This window comes from Saccopteryx bilineata, chromosome 4 (assembly GCF_036850765.1).
Source record: "Saccopteryx bilineata isolate mSacBil1 chromosome 4, mSacBil1_pri_phased_curated, whole genome shotgun sequence".
NCBI classification, from domain to species: Eukaryota; Metazoa; Chordata; class Mammalia; order Chiroptera; family Emballonuridae; genus Saccopteryx; species Saccopteryx bilineata.
In genome coordinates, this window is record NC_089493.1 from 161,073,479 (window position 1) to 161,097,711 (window position 24,233).

The 24,233-nt window shown below is 51.5% G+C and overlaps 1 protein-coding gene across 1 annotated transcript in view; it reads left to right on the top strand.

The window, feature by feature from the left end:
* Positions 1 to 4,492: 4,492 nt before the first annotated feature.
* The window catches only part of TGFBI (transforming growth factor beta induced), a 34,584-nt gene continuing 14,843 nt past the window's right edge, over positions 4,493 to 24,233 (top strand). Inside the window, exons 1-6 of the mRNA XM_066272536.1 lie at positions 4,493 to 4,690; positions 10,021 to 10,119; positions 20,556 to 20,620; positions 21,857 to 22,017; positions 22,367 to 22,531; positions 22,804 to 22,950. Of these exons, the coding sequence (XP_066128633.1) occupies positions 4,557 to 4,690; positions 10,021 to 10,119; positions 20,556 to 20,620; positions 21,857 to 22,017; positions 22,367 to 22,531; positions 22,804 to 22,950 (771 nt within the window). The 5' untranslated portion in view covers positions 4,493 to 4,556. The remainder of the gene's footprint in view (positions 4,691 to 10,020; positions 10,120 to 20,555; positions 20,621 to 21,856; positions 22,018 to 22,366; positions 22,532 to 22,803; positions 22,951 to 24,233) is intronic.

Sequence of the window (24,233 nt, forward strand, 5' to 3'; positions counted from 1 at the left end):
CCAGGGCTTCTTATCATTTCTTACTCTGCCTTTGGGTCAGGACCACCCCAATTTTATAAAAGGGGCTGTTTTATAGCAGATTGAACTCGATGTCAACCCACGGAAGTTGCTAGATACTCAGACCTCAGCCCGGGCCAGTGTACCTTCCGAACTCCTGACCTGAGGGTTCATCATATTGACTCACTGAGTAGGGTCATTGCCAAAGACACCTTTCTCTTTGTATGATCACTGACTGAGCAAAAGTCAACAGAGACTTGTTGATGTGGAAATCACCAGAGTGGTACTTCCTATCCTGTCTTTTTTATTTAATCCCCCAGGCTCCAGGAAAAAAAAAAAGAAAATGATAATAACACCACAATGAAGAAAAGGATTCTTAGATAAAGAAAAGGATTCTTGGGCCCTGGCCAGTTGGCTCAGTGGTAGAGCATCGGCCTGGCGTGCAGAAGTCCCGGGTTTGATTCCCGGCCAGGGCACACAGGAGAAGCGCCCATCTGCTTCTCCACCCCTCCCCATCTCCTTCCTCTCTGTCTCTTTCTTCCCCTCCCACAGCCAAGGTTCCATTGGAGCAAAAGATGGCCCGGGCGCTGGGGATGACTCCTTGGCCTCCGCCCCAGGCGCTAGAGTGGCTCTGATCGCGACAGAGCGACGCTGGATGGGCAGAGCATCGCCCCCTGGTGGGCGTGCCGGGTGGATCCTGGTCGGGCGCATGCGGGAGTCTGTCTGACTGCCTCCCCGTTTCCAGCTTCAGAAAAATACAAAAAAAAAAGAAAAAGAAAAAGAAAAAGAAAAGGATTCTTCTCCTGGAGTTAAATCCCAGGAGCTGGAACACAGACCCTAATGGAACCGAAGAGGTGCTCTCCTCTCCCAAAGAGTGGTTTTCAGAAAAGTCCTTGTAAAGCCAGTAGCCACGGTCACCATCACAGCCACCTGGCCTATTCAGGTTCAGGTTTGATTCAGACAGACGGTAATGAAACAACGAGCCAAGAACTGGTGGGCCATTAGCTTTAATCCTAGCTTGCACCTGGCAGGCAAGAAATACACACAATGGGAAAACACTTCCCTTTCTATTCAGGGCTCCCAAAGCCACTGACTTATCCGAGTTTCCTAGAATCAAAGTTTCTACCTCACCAGCCTTATTCACCTCTGTTCCCCATCTCCTTCTCTCTGCATAAACTGGCTTCTCCTTCAGCACTCCGCCATTTTGGCTGCTTCTCCTCTCCTCCACGTGGTCTTTCTCTGCTCTCCTCTCTAATGCTAATCTCAGGAACCGAGAGAGAGCAAGCTCCCGGTCTGCCCATTCCATAGTGTAGAAATCAAAACCCTTAATCCAATATACAAATAAGGAAGTCTCCAATACAAAGTCACCCATCCGAGGCATAAATGGGATTCCTCATAAGAGTGCACCACCCCCTATCACGTGTAACAGTCCAGGGTGTGGGGAAAAGCTTAATTTTGAAACTATGCCTTAGGCTATAACAACCCTGCCTGCTTACAGCCTGTCCCCCACACCCAATGCAAACTATAAGCGAGCAAACATATACACCATATTTACAAACTTATTTGACCAATAGTCCTGTAATTACAGACTGAAGTCCTAGACAGAGACAAGCAATAGCAATAGACAAGCATTTTACTCAGTGTGGCAGAAGTCCCCAGCACTGGGACTGGCTCCCACAGGAAGCCAAGGGAGTGACTGTCCCAACTCTCCTTTCTGGGGAGATGGGAGAAGGGGAGACAGGAAGGACATCAGAAAAGGCCTTGACTCTCTGCAAGGTCAAAGTCACCCCAAAATACCTCCTATCTTCAATGCAGACAATACCGCCTGGGGTCAGAATGTTCCAGAAAACTTTCTGGAGCCCTATTGCCTTGGTTTTCTGAGTGCCAACCATAGTCTAAGAACCACTCAGCTTGAACTCTCTGCCCACCTGCCTGGCAGTGATGGTGACTCTGAAGTTCTCCTCTCCTGTGGCCACTCTGGATCTCCCTGGACCTCTGTCCCTCCAGGGTTTCTCTGTCTTCCCAGATGGGTGCTCCTAGGGCCTGCCATCTCCTCCTCCCCTTACTCTTTCTCCTTGTTTCCAACATGTGCTCCTCAGGGAGGTTGTACAGCCCATGGATTTAGCCATCACCTGCTAGTGTTATGACTCAAATCTGCATCTCCATTCCTCACACCTCCCCTGAACTCCAGACCTTTGAAGGTAGCTTCGTCCTGGACATGTCTTCCTGGAAGTGCTGGGGGCCATCAGGCACAATGTGAACACACCTGGAGTCATGCCTCCCACCCCGCAGGAAGCCCAGTGTGGACCTTCACCAGTGCCCGACATGCACCCAGTCATCACAGATCGTCTCTGACTCGTCCCTTTCCCTTACCCTCCATACCTAGGTTTCCAAGTTTTATCAGTGCCACCACTGACCTCTCCCTGAAACCTGTCCCCTCCTCACGACTCCTCCCACCATCCACCCAAGTCTGGCCCTCTGTGACTTTTACTCCCTAAGTACCCAGTCCCTCCCCTAGCCCCACACTTCTATGCCCGAGCCTCTCTGGCTTCCCCCCCTCCCCCCGCCATGATTCCTCTCTCTCTCCCACGGTTCTGACCAACTCCTTTCCCTCAGCACCTAACAGATCTCTGAGCCTCTGCTGATTTTGTCTTCCCTAGTTTCCATCTGACTCTCCTTCCTTTTTCAGACCAGCTTCCTGAAAGACTTGTCCACACCCTACACTCGCTGTCTCTCCATCAGAACACTCTGATCTGGCTTCAGCCACTGGCTCTCCACAGCCAAGTCCCCAGTGCCTGAGACACATCTGTTTGAGGCCTCCGTCATGTCCTGTGTGTGGCATCACTACCAACAGCTCCCTCTTCTGGCCCACACTCCCACCTCCTCCTGTCAGCGCTCCTTCACCTCCCAGTGGTGGTGGCTCTCTGCCATCTGTCATCACCCACCTCTTGCTCCACAGGCTGCAGCTAGGAGTTCATCCTGTCCTACAGCATTGTTGCTTCTAGGCCAGAGCCAACTCCCACCTCTAATCTTCACCCAGACCTCCACTAGAGCCCAGATCCCTATATCCAGCTGCCCAGAGACACCCACCTGGGTAAATCAAAAGTACGTCCACCTCAGTGTGTCCAAAATCAGTTACCCTCTCCTGGCAGACCGGCACTCCCTCCATGTCCCTCATGTAAAAATGGTACCTCCATCTACCAGGATGCCCATGCCAACAGCACCTTGGTCATCTCTGACTCCTCCTCCCCCTCACCCTATGTACAGCCTCCAAGTTCTGCTGAGCCCGTTATCCCTGCACATCCCTCAGGTATGTCGCCTCTCTTCGTGCCCACCGCCACTACCACGAGTCAGGTTCTCACATGGTCCCCTCCTTGTCACCTGGTCCTCTGCCGCCAGTCTTGCCTTATTTCATTCCAGCCAGTCCTCTCATAGCTGCTCCTAATACGATGGTATCACCTGCCTGCTTCTCCATCACCTGCAGGACTTAGCTGGGGTCTAGGCCGTGCAACACTCTTCCTTCTTCCTCTACTCCTGTCTCCACCACCCCCTGCCTCAGCCAATAGGACAACAGGAGTTCCCTGAATGCATGCCTCATTTTGCTTCGCAAACTCCTCACCCTTAAGGCCTAAGAGCAGGTATCACCTCTGGTCAGGGCCTGTGCTTCCTCCAGGATCCCGAGGCCCCAGCGGCCCCTTTTTATGGCACGTTGTTGGGCAGCCAGCAGATCTCCAGACTGTGGGCTTTTTCAGAAAGAGCCTGGATCCCATCCACCCCCATCCTCCTCTCCTCCAGGCTAACAGAGCCAGGTAACTAACTGGTGGTGATTAAGAAGTGCTTGGGTGAATCCTCCCTCCTTGTGACTCTTTGTTTACTTGTTCTGAGCGCCTCCTGGGCAGAAATCTTCTGAAGCATCCATCTGGCCACAGTGCTGCACAGATACTTGTTAAAAGAAAAGGAAGTACCAAGGTGTGACCCCACCCTCCTCCAGGCTTCCCAAGAGTAGCTTAGATGTAGCAAAACCTGCCCCACTTTCTTTGGGCTTCTGTCAATCATAAGATTTACTCCTTATCTTTCAATGAGCAAGCCTGGGGGAGAGAGAGGTGCTCCTGGAATGCAGAGGCAAGTCGCTGGGGAGAGAATTGCGGGGCTCAGCACTGCCTCCCTCCCCACTCTGGGCAGTTTTGTCGCCTCAAGACCAGCCAAGGGTCTTTGAGTTTAGAGCCTTGAGATTCCAGGAGGGAGTGGGTGTGCTGAGAGCCTCAGGCACAGTGGCCCTTTACTCCCAGCCTCTCCTTTCTCAGGTCCTGTAGCCTTGGTGCCAAGAAGCGGGTTGGGAGGGGAGGGGAGGGGAGGAAGGCCTGGGCGGCGGAGGGAGTGAGTGGAGCCTCCCAGCCGGGCCGGCGGGCAGGGGGCCGGGGGCGGGGAGCACCGGGGCGCCCGCCCTCCGCCCGCCGCCTCCCCGCCCCTAGCCGCCCGCTTATTAGCCGGCTGCAGCGGAGCCGCTCACACTGCCCGCTGCTGCCCGCTCGCCTGCGCTCTCCGTGACCTCTCCCTCCATGGCGCTCCTCGTGCGGCTGCTGCCACTCACCCTGGCGCTGGCCCTGGGTCCCGCTGCCACCCTGGCGGGCCCTGCCAAGTCGCCTTACCAGCTGGTGCTGCAGCATAGCCGGCTCCGGGGCCGGCAGCACGGGTAAGCTGGCCGCTGGCTGGGGTGGCGGAGGGACGGGCTGGGGCCCCGGACAAAGCCAGCAGCGTGGGGCGCTCCCATAGAGGGACCAGCCCTGAATGGAGTGGAGAGAGGGAGGGGACAGTGGAGGGGAAACCCGCAGCTGAAACTTTGCAGAGGAAGGGGATGGGAGAGATGACCAGCGACCCCATACTCAGGCCAAGAGCATGAGACTGCCCAAGCCGGCTGCCTTTCAGCTTCTCCTCACAGCAAATAGGAGAAAAGGCAAGTTGGCAGCTCTGCCCAGAATCATGTGGAAAGTTGGCCAGGGCAAAGAGGAAGCCCACCTGGCAGTACACATGTTCCAGTCCAGCCAGGTCCTTGTCCAGCGCCTCCTGATGTGACCCTGGGGCCACACAAGCTGGTAGTATCCAAGGCCCCCACTTCCTGTTCACCTGGCCTGGCCCTGTGCCAACCACCTGGCACCAGACAGTGCTCTGGGGGCACAGCCAGGGCAGTAATGGCACTGGGACATCCCCTCCCCTTCCAGATGAAGAGCAGGAGAATTGTATGACCTCACACACATTGTACAGATGGGGAAACTGAGTCCAGAGGGGCCACACCACTTTCCCAGGGTCCTGCAGTATGCACTGGAACCAGGATTGGAATCTCTCCTAAAACAACAGCTAGGTTTGTTAACTTGGGGCAGTATCATTGCACATACTCCTCAGGGGCATATCTGCGTAAGAGGATGTGTTGCTTTTAGAAAGCAAACCCAGGCTGAGGGTCCGACCCACTAAAGACAGTAAAGACTTTGGCCAACCTTGGTAGAGGTGGGCAGTATTTCTACGTCCCAAGCTCACACAGAGCCAGGCTTAGCGCAGCCTCCAGCCTGCCTGCTTGAGCCAGTTCCTTTCTCACAACCAGGTAGAACTGTATGTGGATAGAGTCACTGTAGTTGTTCAAATGCCATTGGGTTCAGGCATTCGCACCCAGGTAGTGTCCAGACCCGCACGTGACTAAGGAGATATGTGCTCAGATCAAAACTCCTTGTTGGGGGTGACTAGAGCTGACTTCGTTGGGGCTTAACAAAGCCTTGGCTCGCACCCCAGGACTGCTCTGTGGTTGGGTGGTTTCCACGTTACCTCTGCCTGTGACCTGATGCACTCACTTGGCCTTTCAAGTGCCCAGGGCTGCAGGGAGGGAGACCACTGAGAGAGAATTTGGCCACTCTGCAGAGTGACATCAAGCCAAGCCATACCACAGACTCAGTACTCTCCTTGAAAGAGGAGAACACCATGGATGTCCTGGGGTCTTTGGAGAAGTGGGAGAATCACCTTTGACTTAGGCTGGAGGGAGAGGGGAATGTCAGAAAGAGAAGGAGGATATGAGACATAAAAGTCAAAATGTGAGCAACTGGCCTTTCTGTTGTCCTGCCCAGCTCACCTTTGTCCTTCTGCCCTTCTTGCAAATGAAGCGTGCTATAGTGTCTGCCTGGAAGGTTTGTGTTCCCTCTGAGTCTTAGCCATAAGTAAGGAGAAGACCCCTATAGGATGCCCTGTAGCATTGTCACCTAGCATGGCATCTGTGCACACCACAGTGAAACTTCCCTGAAGGTGTTGATAGGGTTTCACCAAGAACTATCGCAATAGCAAAGCTCTTTCTCCTTAGAGTACCAACCAAAAGCAGGGTGGTTGTTTTTTTTATGCAAATGTTCTTTATTATGAATTTCAGATATTAGGTCAACTTTCTTTCCCCACCCCCCACCCAATATCCCTGCAGGCTAATCCTCTGGATTAGCTTCTTGCAGTGCAGTTAGAAAGGCCTTTAGTGATCTGGGATGGGCAGAATGGTCTAGCAGTCACATGTGCACTCCTCCCCCAGGAAGTCTGAGTGCACAGGCCGATGAACTGTGACAAAGTGGTTGCAGGCACAATTGCATTGATTTTGATCTAACTGTCTCTGAAAGTAAAGCAAGGCTGCCTGCCTGGCACATGGGTGTGGCAACCTATGGAAAATGGATAACCGAGTTCCAACCCTCCATTCAAAGTGAAAACTGCTGAAAGGGGAAGGAAAACCTCTTTGCTATCTTAAGGAACTACAGCTGGCTCCAAGATATGAAAGAAGGAATGAGGGTGCCTCGCAGGTATGCAGCCCTGTGTTACCCGTCAGCACCTGGGCATCCACTGTTCATGTTCCCATTTACAGAGGGGGAAGCTGCAGCTTAGTGAGATGGAATGACTTAGTCCAAACACAGAGAGCTGTAGGAGAGTAGTGACGATGGTGTGTCTCTTTACTCCGGCTGTATCTGTGTTGCTATAGGGAAGGAAAAATAACACTGAAAGAGAAGTAAAAGTGCAGTCACACTTCCGAATGTCACCAACCAAAACCGGACTGGATTTCCGGAAGCACTTGATTTTCAAGTCCAAGTTGAACAGCAGAGCTGCTGGGCTTAGGGCCGAAAGTCCAAAAATGGCTTGCTCATTTTGATTAAACTTCGGCATCAGTTTCCTATGTGCACAACTCACCCCTCTCACCCTGACGTGATACAGGGGCTGGTCACAGCGACCCTCAGCCTCTGCTCCTGTCTCAAAAGGTAGCACCAGTGGAAACACTCCACAGAGGAATGTTGGAGCCGCATTCACAAGAGACTCACTGAAGATTTGCCAAACACCTACAAAATGTTGCAGGGAATTCAACAGTAATTGTTTCCTGCTTGGTCAGATAGAACTTCTGAGGTTGTACACCTAGGGCTGGCATGTGGCCAGCAGGAACTCTCCAGGGGTTATTTGGGGACTGCTGTACCTTGTGAGTCCCAGACAGCAAACAGAAGCAAGGCAATGTTAGAATCATCTGGGAGCTGTGGGAATTTTTTTTTTTTTTTTCTCATTTTTCTGAAGCTGGAAACAGGGAAAGACAGTCAGACAGACTCCCGCATGCGCCCGACCGGGATCCACCCGGCACGCCCACCAGGGGCGACGCTCTGCCCACCAGGGGGCGATGCTCTGCCCATCCTGGGCGTCGCCATGTTGCGACCAGAGCCACTCTAGCGCCTGAGGCAGAGGCCACAGAGCCATCCCCAGCGCCCGGGCCATCTTTGCTCCAATGGAGCCTCCGCTGCGGGAGGGGAAGAGAGAGACAGAGAGGAAAGCGCGTCGGAGGGGTGGAGAAGCAAATGGGCGCTTCTCCTGTGTGCCCTGGCCGGGAATCAAACCCGGGTCCTCCGCACACTAGGCCGATGCTCTACCGCTGAGCCAACCGGCCAGGGCCTGGGAGCTGTGGGAATTTGACCAAACCCAGCCAAGACTAAGGGGACATGAGCTCTCCTGCCAGCCTGTGGTTTCCTCTCCAGCCTTAACTTCTCTGGCCTTCAGGGTCTTCATTGACTCAGTAGGATTTATGGTGTCTCCTTGGCCGATCGCCTTTGCCTTGTGAACCACAAACTGGACAAGAGGTGATGGGTGCTACGTGGGCAGAGAGATAAAAGGGCAGCATGCCCTGCCACCCAATAACCTGGCTGTGGGTATTTGAGAACTGACTTCTTGGAGCCCACGTGATGGGTTGGCAGATATTGACCAAACGACTTTGTCAGTTCCTTCCTGAAGAATACTAGGCATGTCAATGATGCCTATTGATTGTATTTTGAAGTAACAGAGGAATTGATGTGAAAACATGACACCTGAACTTCTCTGGGCACATGGGTTGTGTGAAAGCCCGCAGCCTCTTCACTCTCCTTTCCTCTGAGTCAGCCAGACAGACAGACTGCCGGCCTCCAGCTCAGGAAGACTCTTCCCAGTGGTCACCACACGGCCACAGCTTCTTCCTTTCCCCAGGAGCCCAGTAAAGGTCCTGCTACCACATGGCCTGGGCATGGCTTGGGTCAGGACTTGGTACACTAGAATGATATACACAGAAACTGAACCCATGGCTCTGGGAAAGAAGGTTTCTCGGCAGAACCCCAGGCATTTGCCCTCAGCCTTTCCAGCGTTCCTGAGAATCCTTCTGAACTGGGTGGTCCTGGGAGCAGTATTATTCTGTTCATTCAGGTTCACCCCAAGCTGCTCCTTCACCCAGGCTGGAGGAAGGCCCCATCTAGAACATAAAAGAAAGGCAGAGCTCCTGACCTTAAGGTCCTTTGGAAAATAGTTGAAGAGAGGAGACATACTCATCCTGGTCAGTTACAGGATTCTGTTTGGTACCCAGGGTCAAACAAGGGCTGTATCGTGGGTCAGAGGTAAAAGAGTGTCACCTGGAGCACCAGAAACAGGCTTTCTGGGGGAAGTGGACTTGAGCTGGGGCCTAAGTATGAATGACAGAGTTCAATGGGAAAGCATCTCTTACCAAGATCCTGATGTCAGCCGGCCAGCTGTGCTCTCTAATTTCCAGGGTGGCACTTAGATAGGTGTGTTTGGGAACCAGGCAGCTAGCCTAGGAATGGAAAGTATGTGTCTATGTGGAGCTGCCTGGGAGGTGCAGGGACCCAGGCCTTGGCCTCCCATCATGACAGCAGGGCTGCCAGTGTGCAATGGGTGCCAGGTTAGAGCCCTGGAGACAGTTTGGCTCCATGTGGGGTGGAGATGCAGAGAAAGGCCAAGGGTTTCTCAGAAAGTTGCTTTATTTACTTAGCAAATGCACAACTTTTCCTTAGCTAGTTGTCTCAATCAGTAACGGGCAATCTAAAAGTTTTAAGATGCCTGACCAGGCGGTGGTGCAGTGAATAGAGTGCCGTACGGGGATGCGGAAGACCGAGGTTCGAGACCCCGAGGTCGCCAGCTTGAGCGTGGGCTCATCTGGTTTGAGCAAAGCTCACCAGCTTGGACCCAAGGTCGCTAGCTCAAGCAAGGGGTTACTCGGTCTGCTGAAGGCCTGTGTTCAAGGCACATATGAGAAAGCAATCAATGAACAACTAAGGTGTCGCAACGAAAAACTGATGATTGATGCTTATCATCTCTCTTTGTTAGTCTGTCTGTCCCTATCTATGCCTCTCTGACTCTTTTTCTGTCTCTGTAAAAAAATGAAAAAATAAATAAAAATAAAGTAAAAGTTTTAAGATGATTTTATTTCCATTTACTGAATGTCCCTGCCAATGAAGGATACTTAGGTGAAAAAATTATGTCCATGTGTGATGTACAGGGGAAGTTTTTAGTTGGGAGGGAAACTTCTGAGAGGCTGATGAAAACCTGGCTCAGGAGCATCAGCATCTGTCCCCAGCCACGCCCAGGCACCGAGACTGAGATGACTATGTCTTCTCCATGTGTGGGGTGCTCTGATGAACCAGGTGGCCCTGGGTGGGAAGTACGTGTGGGGGGGTGGACATGCTGATCATCTTGTTAACCTTGCTGCTCCATTTGCAGCCCCAACGTGTGTGCTGTGCAGAAGCTCATCGGCACCAACAAAAAGTACTTCACCAACTGCAAGCAGTGGTACCAGAGGAAAATCTGTGGCAAATCTACGTGAGTATCTGTCACTACCCGAGACCACCAGCCACCAAGGGGGCTGGGCTCCGTGTCCACCTGCTACAGGCCCCCTCCGCTCTGGGCCAGCCTTCTGAAGGGTCAGGCTGCCTAAAGCAGCGTGAGCTGCATGTGCAAACATGTTGGTGAACTGGATGCTTGGGAGTGGCTGTGTGAGCAAGCTGGCCAGTTTTGTTTTGCATTTTTAAGGCTCCTGATGAGACTTGGCTACATATTTCAGGGCTGATTTGAGATTACAAGAAGCATGAACCATGGTGTGACTGTGTGTGTATGGGTTTCTTAATCCAAACTAAATGATACAAATATCATCATTATGGAGAAGCCACTAGCCTGTAACTCTGGGAAAGAACACCCAGTGGGGAACTGCTCTGCAGTCCTAGGAGGACACCCCAGGAAGACTCGGAGTGCCTCAAATCTGCACATCGCGAGTCAGCATAGCATATTAACACAGGCTTGGACACCCAAATTTAAACCCTGGCTTTGCTGCTTCCCTGGGAAGTTGCTTCACCTTGCAGCCCGCGGTGACCTACCCCATCTGTAAAATGGGAATAACAGTAGGATGACCTCAAGGGATGATTAATGAGGATTGAATGAAATAATGCTTGTGAGAGGCTACCTGCTATTTTTATTTCCCCTAGAACTTGCAAATCTAGGTCACATGAACAGAAGCGAGAGCGCCAGTGGGGTGTGGACCAGTATGGTTACTGTGGGGCTTGCTGGTGCCTCTGTCAGCTCGCAGGGAAGCAGCTTCCCCCCGGCCGCCTGCTGTGCAGTGGAAACAGGGTGACATTCTTGTACTAACAGGATTCCAGGGAAACCTAATCTGTTTTGGCATCAACCATCAACAGATCTCAAAACTGGCTGTCTCCTGCAGACAGAAAGATGTGCTATGTAAAACCTGAGCAACTTGTGAGGGCCTGACCTTCCTCTTGTCTGCAGAATAGGAAGATTAAGAGCCTCTAAGCTGCTGTCTTGAACGCTTTTCCATGTTAGAGGTTTTTTTAAAGTATCACTCATAACATTGCTTTTGAGCAGATAGCTCTTTCAGTTTCGTAACCAACAGAGGGAAGGGAGAATGCTGTTTCTTTAAAATGGACATGGGAATATAGTAACTATCCCAACTGCAATCCTTATTATGTTAGTCAGTTGTCCATGCTAGTATGAATCAAGGGTATTAGAGATTGTGGCAGAGCTATGGTGAGACCGACAGCTCCCTGGGAGCCGCCAAGGGCAGGTCTGTGATGGCTGGCTTCCTACTTGACCAAGCCCGGCTTCAGAGCTAAGTGTAGAGTGAGCTAAGGGAACACACCTCCCAGTTCAGTGAAAAAGACCCAGTAATAATTCTTGCTGCTATAGACAATAGAGATTATGCAAGTTCTGGGTCACTCATACTTTCACAGTACCCAAGCTTAAAAAAAAAAACAAAAAAAAACCACCATATATATATATCCCTTTAGTACTCTGATTTTTCCCATGCACATACATTATGTGCTTAAATAAACAGTTAATCACCTAAATGCCAAGCCATGCCCCATATAATTGCTTCTTGGAAGGTCACCAAAGCATCTGTACCAAGCAAACAGCTCTTCTGCATGTCAGAGCCTGGGTTTCAAAGATCTCTACCTTTGGGTTAGTACTGGTTTCCCTAAAAATGGGACCTGCTGGTGATGTCAAGCTGGTGCAGGGGCGGCGTTGGCCGTGGTACTCCAGGTGGCCCTGTGTTGAGGCATTGGCCTGAGTAGTCAACAGTAAACGTTGATGGCTGCCGTTCCCCGGCAGGGCCCGGGCTGACCCTGCTGTCGATGGTGAGTCGCCTTGGCTTGTTGGCTCTCACACCTGCGTCCTTCACCGTCTGTGTGCTGGGACAGGGCGCAGGCAGCACAGTGGTGTGCTGGCCACAGGTTCTGATGACCCAGTTTTCCCCGCCAGGCAAGTTTGGCTTCAAGAGTGTGGCCATGCGATGGTGCAGCCCCTCACACCAGTGAGTGCAGGGTGTGCGGGCATTTGGTGGGGTGTGGGTGCAGAGAGCGAGGTATATGGTGGAGCCAGCAGAGCCTGGTGCCAGGGCCCTGCCATCGACCTGGCCTTGCAGAGCCAGAAAGGACGATGTGCACATGCAGCGCTTCCTGTGGCTGTGTGTTGGGCAGCTTCAAAAGAGGAAATGAGGATAGGAAAACATGAGTTGATATAAAACTTTATGATCTGGGACAAGAGGGTCCCTTCCTGGAACATCATGTGCACGTTGGGAAGGTGGAGCTGAGTTGGGAGAGGTCCAGAGAACCAGCAAGGGAAAGGGGAAGCAGTTGAACTCATCTCCATTGCCCCCAAGAGCGCTGAGAAAGAGCAGCCTCGCCATTCACCGGTGCACCCAGGACGAGACCTGCGTCAGAGCTGCCATCTGGCCCCCAGGAATTAAGTGCTGTGGGCGGTCAGGAAGAGAAGGGGGAGGAGGAGCTGTGCTGCCTGGAGTTTTGTCATCCTGGTGAAAATGGGTCCCTAAGTATATACATTTATTTGAGTGAGGACCAGAGTGGGAAACCAGAGCATGGAGGTGGGTGGAGCGGATGACTGTCACCAGGGGTCAACTTGGGCAGTGAGAACTTTCTCACCAAGACTCCAGGGAAGCCTGACCAGGTGGTGGAGCAGTGGACAGAGCGTCGAACTGGGACATGGAGGACCCAGGTTCAAGGCCCTGAGGTCACCAGCTTGACCATGGGCTCATCTGGTTTGAGCAAAACTCACCAGCTTGAGCCTGGGGTCACTGGCTTGGGCAAGGGGTTACTGGGTCTGCTCTAGCCCTCTGGTCAAGGCACATATGAGAAAGCAATCAATGAACAACTAAGGTGCCGCAACAAAGAATTGATGCTTCTCATCTCTCTCCCTTCCTGTCTGTCTGTCCTTATCTGTCCCTTTCTCTGTCTCTGTCACCCAAAAAAAAAAAAAAAAAGACTCCAGGGAAGACAGACGTGGGAGCAGAAGTGTATGTTGGGGTGAAAGGGAGCAGTGTCACAGGGAAGGGGGCAGCACAGGTAACCAAGGAACCCAAGATTAAGGAGAACTTGAATTTGAAAGCAGAAAAGTAACACCAAGTTTGGGGCCTGGGGGATGTGTGTGTGTGAAGACTTGGTAGTGTCAGGTCACACAGAGACCTGGGAGCCTGGAGCCACCTCCCTGGGGGAAGGGAGGGGACTGGCCACACTTAGCACTCCCCTCAGGGGACATTGCATTGCCTCACACAATAACTTTTCTGCATTTCCTAAGGGCGAAGAACCAGAGACTTTGGTTGCTATTTGTCAAGCCAACATATGGACTTTATTACTGGATGAGGTTTCCAGTGGGCCTCTATTTAGTGACTTGAGTAAATTTTATTACTTGGAAATTTAAGTTAGCTTTTATTTCAGATCCTAAACATCATTATAGTAATACAATAGCTAATCAAACAAAGAGAGTTATGAGGGAGACAGCACCCCACTCTGATTCTAGGCCCCAGTCTGATCAGCAACCATAAAACTTTTACATGCAGCTGCTTGAGCAGCGGTGCAGGAAATTGTGGTCAGGCAGCCTTGCTGCCTCTCAACAGGCTTCCTTTGTGCAAACCCCAGTGAGAGGGAGACCAAGGTAACAGCCAAGTTGGCGTTGACATCATGCGGCTGTAAAAGTCATTGCAGGAGCTCAGACATCGTAAAGGTGGCACCGGGAGGCCCGTGGGAACTGGCAGGTTGGAGTGGCAGCTGTCCATTCTAAAAGTCTTGAAGTTGTCTCACAAACGACACATTTCACAAGTGCAATAGCCCTTCTCCAGAGCCAAGATGAGCTGGCAGGACACTCCCCTTTCTCTAGTAGCAGGCGATGCTTTGCCCAAGGGCTGAAATATTAATGACTTCAGCACTGCATTAAAGCTTAGAAGTCAGCCTCTTCCCAAAGCCAGCTGGTGTATGGATGAGCTGCGAATCAGAAGGCAGGCCTTCTAGTAGGTCTCAGTCTGCCAGGGCAACCAGGGACATTGCAGTGACGCTAAAGAAGAATCCTCCTTGTCCTCCCTTTCCTGTGTCCCACAACCTTGGCCCCAAGAGGAAAAAGACAATGGTGAGAAGCCATCTAGGGAAACCAGGCTGTTCCCAAAAGGTATGCCAGCCCCTCATTCCCTGTTCTGCCAGAGGGGGACCCACAGGTAATCTGCTCCGAAATAGCTGAGATTTGACATACACTCAACACCAGAGGTTCACCAAAGACCTCTGTTGGGCAGGGCTTCCGGAAGGTTCTGTCCCATTCCACAAACTCCTAGGAGGGAGCTGAGCTAACATGGAATTTTTGTTCTGTTGAGTATTTTCATGAATCTCGGGTTAGACCCTTTGGTGGGAAAAATAAAGATCCCCTAAATATGTCTGTTTCCTAATCTCTGACCCTATGCACATGTTCCTTTACAAGGAAAAAGAAACTTTGCAGATATGATTAAGTTAAGGACCTCTAGAGGGGGTAGATTGTCCAGGATTATCAGGGGAGTCCAGTGTAATCTGAAAGGCCCTTATAAGAGGGAGGCAAGAGGGTCAGAGTCACAGAAGGACATATGACAAGGAAAACTGAAATTGGAGTGATGCGGCCACATGCCAAGAAATGCAGGCAACCTCTAGAAGCTGGAAAAGATAAGGAACAGATTTTCCCCAAGAGCCACTAGAAGGAATTCAGCCTTTGATTTAAACTTCATACAGCCAGTTTATGACTCTTAACATCCAGAGTTGTAAAAAAAATAAATTTGTGTTGTTTTAAGCTACTAAAATTGTGATGATTTGTTATGGCAACAATGAGAAACTAATACAGGCCCTATCTACTGAATTATTTATATATAGATGTGTTATGGGAGATTAATTATAATGTGATTTGATCAGTGATCTCATGTAGGACATTACTTTCAGTGAAGTTATTAACTTAACTTTAATTTTAAAGTTTCAACCTGGAGTTTTAGAAGAAGCTCAGCAATTGAGCATTAGTAAATATCAAGCATCTGTTTAGTAACTTTACTATGGAAACTCACTCAGTTCTCGCAATTACCCTATCAGATCAATATGGTTGTCAGTCCATTTACAGAGGGGGAAACTGAGGCTCAGAAGCCTAAGCAACTTGTTCAAAGTCACCGCAAGCAAGTAGCAGGTTCCAAGGAGGGAGTCCCAGTGTACCCAGGGACTCTGCTGCCCCCATTGTTCTAGCGACTAATGTCAGTAATCCACAACTGAGCAGCCCCATAGGGCCTGGGTGAATTGTCCAGATTTCTCTCTACGGCCCTAAGAAGTCCTTCTCAGGGTCAACAGAGGCCATTTGGCCCAGAGTCATCAACCTTCTCCTGGTTGATCACCCCAGTCTGTTGTCATTCTGATCCCCTGCTACAAGGGGCCTCCCCAACACCCCTCGTGCGATGATGAAGGGCATGGGAACTGAGAAGACACAGTCAGCATCCAGGAGCCCCCAGAATGCCCTCACAGACTGCACAGGAAAGTCTCATCGCTAACCAAGATGCGCCCCTAGCGGGGTCTTTGGGGATGGACAGTAGGTTAAAACAAGCCCTTTTTCAATGGCAGGCTCAAGATTTTGATGTTCTACTGGGAGCCTCCAGAAAGCTCAGCTGAGTTTCCAAGGCCAGTGATGCAGAAAATAAACCACTCAAAGCAGCCAGTTTGTGGGACATGTTAAATGTCTAGACATCATTGGTCTGTGTTTGATCCATGATTCCTCTTGGAAATCGTGACACACAAAACAATTTACCTTCTGTCATAGGAAACCAGCTCTCAGTCTCTGTTCCTTGCTCCACGTACACCCAGGGTCTAGTTCATCTATAGGGTATCTACAGCCTCTCTTCCTGGCCAGAAGCATGAAGCATACGTAATGGAGAGTGAATGTTTTAATTTCTTAACTTATTGGAAAACTATAGTGCTCACAAATATTAGAGGATATTTCAGAATGAATATGAAGCTGTAAAATATCCCCTAATTTTTATGAGCAATGTATTTGAGTGAAACACCAATAATTCTCTCTTAATCTAATCACAAGCAGACATTTGGGAGGGGACTGCACTGACACTATCTTTGCACGCTCCCCCAGTTAACCTTCCCTCACTTTCTTCCTCAAATTGTTCTTCTGACTGGGGAAGCTGGGACAAAAAATTAGTGTCTCATTGATGTAAAGAACATGCTTTTTCTTTTTCTGGCCTAAGGATTTTACTTACTGGACTGTGTCAGGCCAAGGAGAGCCAGGAGCCTTCCACTGGAACAACCTTTGCCACTGAGATTCGATTCAGAGACCAACAAATTGGTTCTCTGTGCAGAGAAGCCCAGGAACTGGGGAAATTCAGATGGGGGCTCCCTGTAGTGTCCATCCTTGGCTGTCTTCATCCTAGACAGATGGCATCAGGCCCATGGCCCTGTGGTCACCCCAGCCTGAACTGCTTACAGCATATGTGCCCACCAGGGCCAGAGCGGCACACTGGGCTGAGAACAGACTTCTTGTTCAGAGAGACTTGGTCAAGATTATCTCAATGGGCTGTCTTCTGGGTCTTCAGTTCCCAGCTGCTCTCTGCTTCTCTGGGGCCCCGCAGACAGGTTCTGAGAGGAGCTGGTGTTGGGGCTGCTGGGAGAAGGGCAGCTGCCAGCTGTGGAAGCATCTCAACCTGGCAGTAAGGCTGCCAGGCTCAAGCTGAGAGGCATGGCTTATACCTGCTCATCTAGAGAGTGCCAGGGATGCCAGACTGGGCAGCAGGAGGGTAGAGGAGGGAAAGATCAGCAGGGTGAGAGGATTGGGAGAGAGCTTCCTGGCAGAGAACCAAGAAAAAGCCTTCAGCTAGGGGACTGAGCTGTGCTGCGGCTGGTGTGCCACCCACATCCAGCTACTGGGGAACATGGGTGCAGAAAGCCCACCGGGAGAGGCACAGTGAATGCTGACAAGGGTTAGTTCTGATCACATTGGAGAGAACACCTGTGTCTTCTCATTGTCAAACTTTCCAAATCAGTCTGCCTTCCCCCAAATCTGTGCATTATAAAGAGCAAGGGGAAAGGGAGTGGACCTGCTGAAATTTCAGGAGAGTCCTAGATCTGCCCCTCCCTCGCTGTGACCTCATTACCCCTTTGTCCCTCAGAGCCTGCAGCTTTCTGATTCTACCCTAAGTGTTCTGCACACGGAGACTTTGCTCAGGTCTGTACCTCCGCCCCAGCTCTCTGTCTCTCCTATTGTTCTCACCCCCCCCCACACACACACACACATACACTAGGCCACAGGAACCAGTTTATACTCGGGGAGTTGCTTTTCTTTTGTCCTCGATGAAATCTGATGAAGTCTCCTGAGCTGTGAGCTCTTGGGTGGATTTTGGGGGCAGAAGTCAAGTGCTGACACCCTGAAAGAAGAGCCGTCTCCTGGCGAGTCACATGGCTCACCAGGCAGCGTGGCTGGGGGCTCCAAGGCAGGGAGCGTGAGGCACCCATGTGCACAGAGTCCCAGAAATAAGGAAGGCTTTGAGGAGAAGACCCAGCCTCCAGTTGTGCTTCTCCACCTTCATTAATGTCACCCAGGCACTTCTGAAAAGAAACTAAGCTTTGGGGGACTTGACCTTATGCCACCACCACCCCCAACCCAGCCACAGAACCCTGGTATTTCTCACGGAAAGCCTAAGATCCCAGGCATGGGCATCACCTGGTCCTGTGAGCTCCAGGTTTAGAGCCCTCCATAGGGTAAGCTGGAAGAAGCTGGTGCTCTCCTTCTTTGAAACAGTTTCTCTGCCCCCTGGAAATAATCCCATTGACTAGAATTGTGTGAGATTGGAAGGAGCCGTAGATATCATTGAGTTTAATGTCATCCCGTTTTATAGATCAGAGACTCAGAGAAAATGGGCTTTCAAGGTCACCTTGCTAGTTACTGATGGAGCACACACAAGTTCTCCTAATTCTTGTACTTTTTCTGTTACACCACTCTGCCTTTGAAAGATTGAGTATCGATCAAATTTTACTTCGGTTTTTTAAGATAAAATTGTGAATCAGTCACAGTGAGTCCCAAGGCCGCCATCTTGTTTAGCGCCTACCAGTAGAGGGATGGACAGTTAGAAAGGAGCGGCTGGGAGGAGGGCTGGAGAGAAAGGGGGCAATAAAGGCAGAAAGATGGAGAGAATAGGACACAGAAGACTGCGTGTTTGTCACTCCTTGGCCATATTGGTGCAGGGAGGGAACATTTCTGGCCAATGACACATGTGGCTTTCTGGCAGCCTGGAAATCCTAGCTAGTCTGCCTCTGAAACACCACCTTGGATCATAGCTGAACCAGGTTTCATCTTCTCATGATTCACCAGGACTTCCCTGCGATGACTCCCAGGGCATTAAGAGCAGAATGTCTAGGCTCTTTGAGAGCACCCTCCCCCACTGCAAAGCTGTATTTCTTCCCCATCTGGCTGCCTCTCCTCTGGTGATGTCATTAAATAGCCTGTGAGAGCCCGGTGGTGAGCAATTCTATGGTAAAACCCACTGCAATTACAGTCTGAGTTCTCTACTGCCCCAAAGGGCAGGTCCATGTATAAGAAAGGAAGGGCAGCCTGACCAGGTGGTGGCGCAGTGGATAGAGCGTCGGACTGGGATGCTGAGGACCCAGGTTCAAGACCCCGAGGTCGCCAGCTTGAGTGCGGGCTCATCTGGTTTGAGCAAAAAGCTCACCAACTTGGACCCAAGGTCGCTGGCTCAAGCAAGGGATTGCTCGGTCTGCTGAAGGCCCGTGGTCAAGGCACATATGAGAAAGCAATCAATGAACAACTAAGGTGTTGCAATGTGCAATGAAAAACTAATGATTGATGCTTCTCATCTCTCCGTTCCTGTCTATCTGTCCCTGTCTATCTTTCTCTCTGACTCTCTCTCTGTCTCTGTAAAAAAAAAAAAAAAATTAAATAAAGAAAAAGAAAAAGAAAATAAACTCCCCGCCCCCCCTAAAAAAAAAAGAAAAGAAAAAAAGAAAGGAAGGGCAGGACATGGCTGTTTGCATCTGGTTCTGGGGCTGCCACAGGGGCTGTGACAGAACCCGAGGGTCTGATGTGAAGCAAGTCTGTCTCAGGTAGACTTCTAGAACACCTACCTCCTAGCAATGATATTTGAAATTCTTGCGGCTTGCCCAGGATATGGGGTTAGCTGAAGAGGTGTGTTCTAGACCTCCAGGAGAAGGCAGATCTTCCATGATGAGCTAGTCTGAGACAAGAGAAATGTTTCGGTTTCTCTGCCAAGTGATTTCAAAGTTTAAAACTGTACACTGTTAGTCTAGTTCCTCCAAATATGAAGAATCTTGCGAACTGACCATGCTGGTTGCCTCCGAGAAGGTTGCTGGGATTGTGGAGGGATCAGGGTGAGTGGGAAACACTTGACTGTACAAGCCTTTGCATACTTTCAATTTGAAACCATATCAGTGTTTTCACGAATTAAAATTCTGTTTTTAATTTTAAAAAGATTTTTAAAGATCTTCATTAAAAGAACTTTGTTTTTATTTAAATTTTTAAAGTTTTAAAATTTGATTGACCAGGAGGTGGCGCAGTAGATAGAGTGTTGGACTGGGAAGTGGAGGACCCAGGTTCAAAACCCTGAGATCACCAGCTTGAGCACGGCTCATTCAGGTTGATCATGGGGTTGCTGGCTTGAACATGGGATCATAGACATAACACCATGGTCACTGATTGAACAAGGGGTCACTTGCTCTGCTGTAGACCCCCCCCCCCAGTCAAAGCACATATGAGAAAGCAATCAGTGAACAACTAAGGTGGCGCAACAAAGAATTGATGCTTCTCATCTCTCTCCGTTCCTGTCTGTGTGTCCCTATCTGTCCCTCTCTGACTCTCTGTCTCTGTCAAAAAAAATTTTTTTATTGTAACAACAGAAAAACATGCTCCCCTTCTTGCTTATTACATTGGAGAGCAGGAAGGCCCTGAGAGATTTAATCCAACAACCGTCCCACGATACGGCATATGTTCTACAGACAAGGAAACAGACCCAGAGATGTGCAAGATTGGCTGGAGGGCCCCAGGGAGTTAGTGGCTGCCTCAGAGCAGGGCAGGCCCAGGGTCCTTCTCCTCCCTGCTGCCTCTCAGGAACACTAACTCTGGGTCCCCCAGAATCACACCGGAGATAAATTCTTGGTATGTCTTTCGAATCCCACTGTTGAATGTGCTGCCACGGTCCTCTGACCATTTCCCAGTTGGATTTCTTTAGGTGATGGATGGCAGCCGTTGGGAACAGTCTGCACAGCTGAGGAGAGTGACGGGCTCACAAACACCTTAGTGAATGATCTCCTCCTCAAGCAGGATGTGTTACCCACCATTGCCCTTCCTTGCCAATGCAGAGAGAACTATTGACGTGTGAGGAGGAGGGAAGCCCCGCCTAATACTGTGCGTGTGTGTGTGTCTCGTTGCAGAGTCATCAGCTACGAGTGCTGTCCTGGGTATGAGAAGGTCCCGGGAGAGAAGGGCTGCCCAGCAGGTGAGTAAGCCAGGCCTGTCCTGTTGGTGCAGATGGAGGGCAGAGGTGGGAGAGATGAGCAGCCTGGTGAAGGCAGCAGAGGCTGCCTGGGGGTCCGAGGGACGAGGCTGCAGACTTCCCCACACGTGCTCTCTGGCCTCCGGGCTCCATATGAGGGCTAAAGGGTGGAAGCTGGCAGCTGGGTTTCCTGTGGCTCCCTCCAGTTCACACCAACCTCCTCGACAGGCTGGAGGGACCGCTCCAGTTCTGACATGTCCACACTCTGCTCAGGCTCCTGGCCCTGTTAGCTCTGGTGGAGGTGATCCTAGGCACAGCCAGCGTTTCTGACCAACCCTACTGGAGAGCAGATGGGAGAGGCGTGGTCCCAGCTGGGCTGGGAATGCCAAGCCGCCCCCTTGCTCTGTGGAAACTTGGCCCCGTGGAGGTCTGTAGGAAGGGAAGCGCCAGACCAGGGAGGCTCACCCACAGTCAACAAAGGGGCACGAATGGCCACATGAAGCCAAGGACTGAGTGGCACCTGCGAATCCCACTAGGGCCTTCCCTTTGGTCCCATACACCACCAGGGACTGTGCAGACGAGATTCTCTTTTTAACTTTGAAATAGTTGATATTTTATTAGTCGAGGATGTGGGACTGAGACGCGAAGGGGGTGATTTGGGTGACAAGGGGTGTGGTTGGCACATGCGGGGACTGGCATTCCTGACGGGGCAGAAGGACAGTGGGAAATATGGAATGGGGACGGAGCATAGCGCGAAGGGCAGCTCACCTCCAAGCCTGCGGTCCAGCACGGTGAAGTGGACATCAAGCTCACTGTGTGAGGGGCAGGCCCTCCTAAGTCCCCGTAAGTACACCAGGGACCACAGAGATGTATACAGTGCCTTCACTCTGGGGACCAGTTCCGACAACTAGATGAATCTGTAAGACTAGTTTGCAACTAGGGTTTGTTCCTCGTGTATCTGTCCTACCTGTATTATCTAAATGTCTGTGAACTGAGGCTTTGCTCTGCCATGGCTAAAATGATTGAAAATTACCAATTGGTTGAGTTCAAGTAGGGAGGCATTTGATCGAGTTATTTTAAGGAGCAGGGAACAAGCTTTAGACCACCTCACCCCCCACCCACCATTAAGCCACCACACACTTCTTCCTGCTGATGTGCCATCCACTCTGCGACAGGGGAGGGTGTGGTCTGGTGGGGTGGCCTCACAGGCCCATCCCCCTCTGTCCTCTGCCCCTGCAGCCCTGCCGCTCTCTAACCTTTACGAGACTCTGGGAGTCGTCGGGTCCACCACCACACAGCTGTACACAGACCGCACCGAGAAGCTGAGGCCTGAGATGGAAGGGCCTGGCAGCTTCACCATCTTTGCCCCCAGCAATGAGGCCTGGGCTTCCCTGACCACGGTGAGATGACCTCCTTCGGTCCAGGGGACTCTTCCTGGGGCCTGCCTTCCTCCCCAGAGGGGTAGGCTGGTTGGTGGGCATGAAGGACGAGACTGTAGCAATCTCCCCCGTTTCGGGAAAATTTTCTCTTACCTCTCAGATGAAGCCAGGGGAACTTGAGCTAAAAGAGACCTCTCCAGGTCGCTTCCACTTGGACAGGCGGACCTCAGTGTTCTCTGAGCAGGGGTCCTTGGTGGAATGGAGGCCTGGATCATGGGGGCTTCAGAGCATTTTTGCTAGGGTAGCAATGACCCGTCTCTTGAACATGGGGTTTGCAGCCCCCTAAATGCCATACTGACCTTCCTTCCAGGAAGTGCTGGACTCCCTGGTGAGCAACGTCAACATCGAGCTGCTCAACGCCCTTCGCTACCACATGGTGAACAGACGAGTCCTGACAGATGAGCTGAAGCATGGCATGGCCCTCACCTCCATGTACCAGAACTCGGACATCCAAATCCACCACTATCCCAACGGGGTAGGCCCCCCCCCCCCCCCCGGCCACACAGCATTGCCCTGTGCCCACAGTGAGCTCACTCCTGGTCCACACATGGGTCCAGCGTCTGAGGCTTGGTCCCGCAGGGGACATAAGCTATAGCTATTCCTCTGCTCCTTGCACCTACTTCCCCTGGGGCCCTCTGGTTGCACGGCTTGTGTGAGCCACATTCTGTGCTGTGTCTTCCCTGCCTGGGGCTTCAAGACTGTGCCTCTGATGTGTTAACTGCTCATCCTTGCTTCTTTTCTGGACAGATTGTGACTGTCAACTGTGCCCGGCTGCTGAAAGCCGACCACCATGCAACCAACGGTGTGGTGCACCTCATCGACAAGGTCATCTCCACCATCACCAACAACATCCAGCAGATCATCGAGATAGAGGACACCTTCGAGACCCTTCGGGTGAGGGACTGCCCTGGGCAGAGGGCCCGCCTGCACTGCCTCTCAAGGGGGTTTCTTCTGCAGGAGGAGCGCCGGACATCTCCCCATTCACGGGCATTTAGAGGATGTGGAGCAAGTTCCTCTAAATGCCCGTGAATGTGGAGAATCCACTAATCAGACCCTCATCTTGGCCACATGGGAACATAATTGCCTGCTGTGAGTTTGCTCAGCCCGTCTCTCCTTTGCGAAGCTGGGCTCTCCTCGACTCCTCTGGAGATGTTAGTGGTTTATGCTGCAGGACAGGGTCCCTGAACTGCCTGGACCTGCACTGTGGGTCCCAGAGGTGGGAGGGTGCTTCTCCCCGCTGGTGGTCCCCACATGTGGGACCAGAATAGATGGCCTGTCAGGCTGCGTGATCCCCTTTACCACGTCTCCACAGTGGGACGCCTGCTCTGTACCCATGTTCCCTTGGAGCCCAGGCCAGCAAATGGGCCACAGAATACTGTCCTTCCCCCACTGCCCAGCAGACATGTGTCTGACAACTGGAGTGGGCACGGGCATGCCTTTTGGCAAGGGCTGCCCAGAGGAAGTGAACGCAGGCTGCCCCGTCAGGGGTTTTGCCCTGGTTCAAGGAGAACTTCCTGACCACAGAGGACACTCAGTGGGAGTGAGGTGGTTCCTCCCCTGGAGATCTCCAACACAGAGAGACAAACACCTCCGGGCTGGGCTGGCACTGCGGTGGCCTCAGGAAGTGGCTCTGGAAGGCCCTGGGGGCCTTGCTGTCTAAGCCCTTCTCCTGCTTTCCTTCCGGGTCACTCACAGGTCAGGAGCCTGCATGGGAACGATATTCCCACAGAGTGAGTGGCACGTCTTTTGGTTCACATCAGTTGATCCCCATCGAGTGGCCTCCTCTTACTGTTTAGGTTTGGCAGCTACTCCTGCCTTGCTTCTCCCAAACGCCCATCTTCCCTTCTACAAACATAAACCTGTTTAAGCACCTGCCACTTCCCAGGCGTTGATCTGTGTTCCAAGGATAGAGAGGTGGACAAGACACCCTTATCTGTCCTCAGTGGCATGTGCATTCTCTCTGGGGACACAGACAGGACACAAACAAGCTTCCCCCAGGTTGTGTGAATCGTGTGAGGGCAGCCAGTGGCGAGCAGAGGAGGTTAGTTGGGACTGGATGGTCAGGGAAGGTCTCTCTGGAAGAGGTGACTTTTGAGCTGAAACCTGAAGGATGAGAACAGCCAGTTATACAAAACATGAGTTCAGAAGCACAGCGGGCAGAGGGGAGGGCAGGAGTA